This window comes from Mus pahari, chromosome 10 (genome assembly GCF_900095145.1).
Source record: "Mus pahari chromosome 10, PAHARI_EIJ_v1.1, whole genome shotgun sequence".
Classification (NCBI taxonomy): domain Eukaryota; kingdom Metazoa; phylum Chordata; class Mammalia; order Rodentia; family Muridae; genus Mus; species Mus pahari.
Window position 1 is genome coordinate 104224859 of NC_034599.1, and position 5041 is coordinate 104229899.

The following is a 5041-nucleotide window of genomic DNA, read 5'->3' on the forward strand; positions in this document are numbered from 1 at the left end:
GACTGTGAGCCACCAGTGTAATAAGGAACATGTGGGTGCTGGGAACTGAATCCGGGGGGTCTGAATCGGCAAGCGTGGCAAGTGCTCCCGCCCCCTTTATATTTACTATTGATAAGATCTAGTAGGCCTTCAAAGTCTCTAAGACAGTGCTACCAACTAGCTTTTGAGTGGATGACTGAGGCAGCCGACATCTTCGGGCTTAATTCTGGACCACAGCCATCCTGACCACAGGAAGGCACCTGCGCGAGAGACTACTGCGGGGTGGGGGCGGGGGAGTACCAGGAAAGGGATTGCCTGAACCCAAGGCTGGGATGGGTGGCTTCTGTGGCGGGGACAGGGGCGGTTTCCTAGCCCTCCTGGTCTGGCTTCAGCTTCTTCAGCCTCTGTTCAGTGAGGCCTTAGCTGTGGACAGGGGTCCTGGTGGGAGCAGTGGAGGAGGTGTGGCTTCATGGAACTTGGCTTGGGCGGGAGTGGCCATGGTGATGGTGTTGGTGTTGGTGACGGTGTTGGTGCTGTAGGGACAATCAGCTCAGAAGCCAGCAGCTGCACCGGCGCAGGTGTGGCTCAAGCAGAACTTCTCTTGTTGGCTTCTTCCTCAGGTGGTACTTACAAACCCAGGGAAGATTCCGGAGTGACGCACCGGCCCCAGAGGCCCCGGAGACCCCGGAGTGACCCAGAGGCCCCGGCACAGCAGAGTCGCTTGAAACCCTTGAGTATTTCGCATCCTTCAGGAGTTCCGGTGTCTGTAGACGGGACTGAGACTCCAGGATCAGGGCCTCCTTCAGCGACCACAACCAAAATTATCTTGGAAAACAGGAGGAGCTCTCTAGAAGGACCGTTTTTTTCAGGTACTCCTACTGGTGCCAGACCTGTCTGGGAGGTCAAAGGGCAACCTCATCGGGCTGGGGAGCCGAGGTCAGTTCCTGCCCTTGGAGGACTGGAGAGATAGTCCCTCACCGAGGATGACCTTGACCTTGTGTGAAATGGGATGGAGGTGTGGAGTAGTGACTTCACTTTTCATCTCTCTTCAGACACTTGCGGCCATAGAATTACAGAGATAAATCCTGGAAGTTTATCTGCAGGGAGGAAGTGGCCTTGGCAGGTGAGTCTGCAGAGTCAAAATGAGCACGTATGTGGAGGCTCCCTCATCAGCCACCGATGGGTGTTGACTGCGGCCCACTGCATATATGAGTGAGTATTTGGGAACCTGGTTTTGGGTGTCCTGTCCCCCATCTCTTAATGTTTTTCATCCAAAAAAAAGAAGGAGGAGGGGGAGGAGGAAGAGAAGAAGGAGGAGGAAGAGGAAGAAGAGGAGGAGGAAGAGAAGAAGGAGGAAGAGAAGGAGAAGGAGAAGGAGGAGGAAGAGGAGAAGAAGAAGAAGAAGAAGAAGAAGAAGAAGAAGAAGAAGAAGAAGAAGAAGAAGAAGAAGAAGAAGAAGAAGAGAAAGAAAGAAAGAAGAACAAAAGAAAAGAGAAAAAAAGAAAAATACTTTTTTTCCTCTTTATCTGTAAAAGGAGTGACAATCCAAGGATTTTTATCCAGTCTCAGGTGACACCTGAGCATCATCTGTTTATCAGGTTTCCAGGCTACACCGGTGTAGAAACCATACTTGCTGGGAAGGCATGGGTGGTCAGGGGTCCTGGAGAAAGGGGTGTTGTTTGGAGGGAGGGAGCGGGCTGATGCCTGCCTAGCATGGGAGATGAGGCCAGGCTTAGAAGCATGCGCCACATGTAGCGTGGGTGTGCAAACCGTTCGGGAGCTCTGTAATGGTCCTGTGCTGTCCTTGCAGGCAGGAGGAGTACATGGTGATGTTGGGTGACAACATGTTGCATTCTGAATCTGAAAGTGTGACCCTGGTCCCGGTCCAGGACATCATTTTCCCTTCCAACTTTGACATTCGAACCATGAGGAATGACATTGCCCTTGCTCTGCTGTACTTCCCGGTGAATTACTCCTCGCTCATCCAGCCTGTGTGCCTTCCTGGAGAGCCCTTCCGAGTGAAAAATGGGACAGTGTGCTGGGTGACTGGCTGGGGCCAACAGAACGAAACTGGTGAGTCTGTCTGGCAGGATGCGATGGCCTGGTGATCTGGGGCTGGTGATCTGCAGGGGAAGGGGCGGGCTTCTAGCTGGGACAGGGAAGGAAGCAGGAGAACAGACTGACAGAGAGTACATCGCAAATGTGCTAGGAGTTTTTTTTGTTTGTTTGTTTTGTTTTTCAAGACAGGGTTTCTCTGTATAGCCCTGACTGTCCTGGAACTCACTTGGTAGACCAGGTTGGCCTCGAACTCAGAAATCCACCTGCCTCTGCCTCCCGAGTGCTGGGATTAAAGGCCTGCACCACCAGGCCGGGCGCTAGGAGTTTTTTTGAGTGACAGGAGTGATGGCCTTTAGTCAAAGTCAGATTTAGCCTGGGGTAATGTAATGCTGACCAACTTGAGCTGTTCTTCCTCCAAAGGCTTGAGCTCCTTCCTGCCTGCTGGGCTGGGCCAGAGCAGCACTGTCAGAGAGAGGTGTCTTAGACCTTCTGCCCTGTTATGGCCCCACCTGTCTGAAAAGGTCTGTGGTCCCGTTATAGAAAGCAAAGGTGCTTTACCGGTGCCCAGTAACTACGACCCTCCTACCATAAAGACTCTGACAGATGCTTGGTTGTCATTTTTCGGCTGGCAAGACTTTTTCTTGTCCGTTTCCTATGGGACAGGTATCCGGAGCTTGGCCCGTCTGCCTTTTAAGGGATCGACTGTGTATTCACACACTTCGTGGCAGCCGGGGAGGGGGGGGCGCTGACTGCTCCTGCCCGTCTTCTGGAATAGATCCTAAATTGTCTTTCTATAGATGCAGGGTTTGCCTCCGTTCTCCTCCAGGAGGTTCAGCAACGCATTCTTCTCCAGAAGCACTGTAATAAGCTGTTCCAGAGACAGCTGGGAACATCGAAAAACGTAGTGATTAAAGGGATGATCTGCGGTCTGCAAGACTCGGCACAGAGTCTTTGTTGGGTCAGTTTATGGGGCCCTTAAAGCCTGTATGGTTTGGTTGTCACCTCAAAGGTTTGAGTTATCTGCCACCTCTTTAGCCCTGGGTAGCCCTGGAACTCACTATGTAGACCAGGCCAGCCTTGAACACACAGAGATCCTTTTGCCTCCGCCTCCTGATGCTGGGATTGAAGGTGTGAGCCACTGTGTCCGGCCACTACATGTTGCATAAACTTATGTCTTAGTTAAGGTTTGTGGAGTGAATTTTCATGTTTCTGATGAGTTGTCCTGGCCTGGTTCTCCTAAAAGGGTTAGCCTTTGCTACCTAGGGGACCCTGCCAGAGCATTTTAATGGGTGTGTGTGTGTGGGGGGGTGATAATGCAAGCAGTGTCTCCCACTGAGTTTTATGTGGCTCTCAACCATGCCTATGTGGACATTTGACCTATATTGCCTTTGTTGCCCCACATCACAGCCTTGCATCATAGACATTGTAAATCTCTGGAAGGCAAACGCAAGGAGAGAAACCAGAGACATTTCTACCTCTGGGACGCCCAGGTCCCTTTCTTCCCTCTGCATAGGCTGCACTCTTGAGGAGGAGGAGGCTGTGGCTGTTCGTGGGTAGGAAAGGAGAGGGTACCATTGTTGTGACGGAGCACAGGCATGTCTAAGAGGTCAGAGGTCTTATGCTGAAGAAAGTTTTGCATGTGTTTGGAACGATGGGATAAGAAATGTGGCCATAGACGTGCTTAAAGTTGGAATATATGCAGCCTGGAGGGCTAAGTTAAACTTCTAGACTGGCCCAGCCAGGACTGGGAGGGGAGCCTTGGTGCGTGTGGTCGGTTACCATCTAGATAAGTGAGTCCCCTTGTTGTAAGGTGCCTGGACTGAAGTCTTTTGAGCTCGTTTCCTCGTCTAGGAGTCTTAACAGAGTCTGAGGTGGCAGAAAGGTGTGTGTGTGAGGTGGCTTGTTGGGGGGCCTTGGGTTAGGTTGGGGCAAAGCCATGCAGAATGGTGCTAGAAATGGATGCTAGACTTGTCTCAGGCTTTTGAAGGCAATGCGGTTGACCTGTGGAGGGGGTTCCTCAATGAGGTTAGGGCAGGGAGAACTTCTAAGGCAGTGGTAAGGGTTCCAGTACCTCATTTCAATCAATGATAATGCTCAAAATATTTAAGTTCTTGAACATCCAGGACCGACCAGCCTAACTAGACACTGACGTTGGAGTGGGCTCTGCAGGCGACATACTCTAGAGGCCAGGACTACCACGGTGGCTGGGTTATGAGTTCTGACAGTCCTAGATGTTTCTCAGACAGGGTTTGGTGCCTGTAGATTAGGGACTCTCAAGGTATACTTCAATATACAATTGCTATTCTGGGCTCCATTGGATTTGCCACTTGTGCCTGTGTGCCTGATCATCACAGAGCGCTCATCATTGCCCAGAGAATTTTGAAGTTTTCATAGGAGCTTTTCATTGGTTAAATCTCACTCATTAAAGAAGCTAGGCCTGGGAGAGGCTCTGGGTGCCCGAGAAAGGGTCCCAACACCTTGCAATGCAGTCTGCTCTCTCTTCTGTCCCAACCGTTGGTTTCTTTCTCTTCTTTTCCAGGGAGATTCTGGGAACCCCCTTGTCTGTGAATCTGACAACACGTGGACCCAGGTGGGGATCATGAGCTGGGGCATAAACTGCAATCGAGTCCCTATCCTCTCAGTTTACACGGACGTCGCCGAGTACAATGAGTGGGTCAGCTATGTTTTAAATCTGGCTTCCCGTGTGGATCCCATGGACGTCTTGGTGCTATACCTGTCTCCGGTGTTTCCCCTGGCCCTCCTGGTAGCTCTGTGGCCTCATCTCCTGTCTTCCTGAGGGTTTTGAGTCTCCCACTGTGCCTCTTCTCCATTCTCCCTTTCTGTCTTTCTGCCCTTTCTTCAAATTCCAGTCAGCAGCCATTGCCATAGTAGACTGTGGCAGGGAGATCGGGGGCTGCGAAGTGCCCTGACTGGTGTTCTGGTTACTCGTCTCAGACACACCCACACCTGGTGGAAGGAGGGTGAACTAACCTGGACTAGAGGG

General features: G+C 51.5%; 1 protein-coding gene across 1 annotated transcript; it reads left to right on the plus strand.

Annotated features, from left to right (window-relative positions):
- The first annotated feature begins 311 nt into the window (after positions 1-311).
- LOC110328445 (serine protease 42-like) lies at positions 312-4834 on the plus strand. Its single transcript, XM_021207839.1, has 6 exons — positions 312-390; positions 600-848; positions 1032-1191; positions 1790-2052; positions 2835-2995; positions 4577-4834. The coding sequence occupies exons 1-6, from the start codon at positions 312-314 to the stop codon at positions 4832-4834; spliced, it is 1170 nt and encodes a 389-aa protein (XP_021063498.1).
- The last annotated feature ends 207 nt before the right edge of the window (positions 4835-5041 follow it).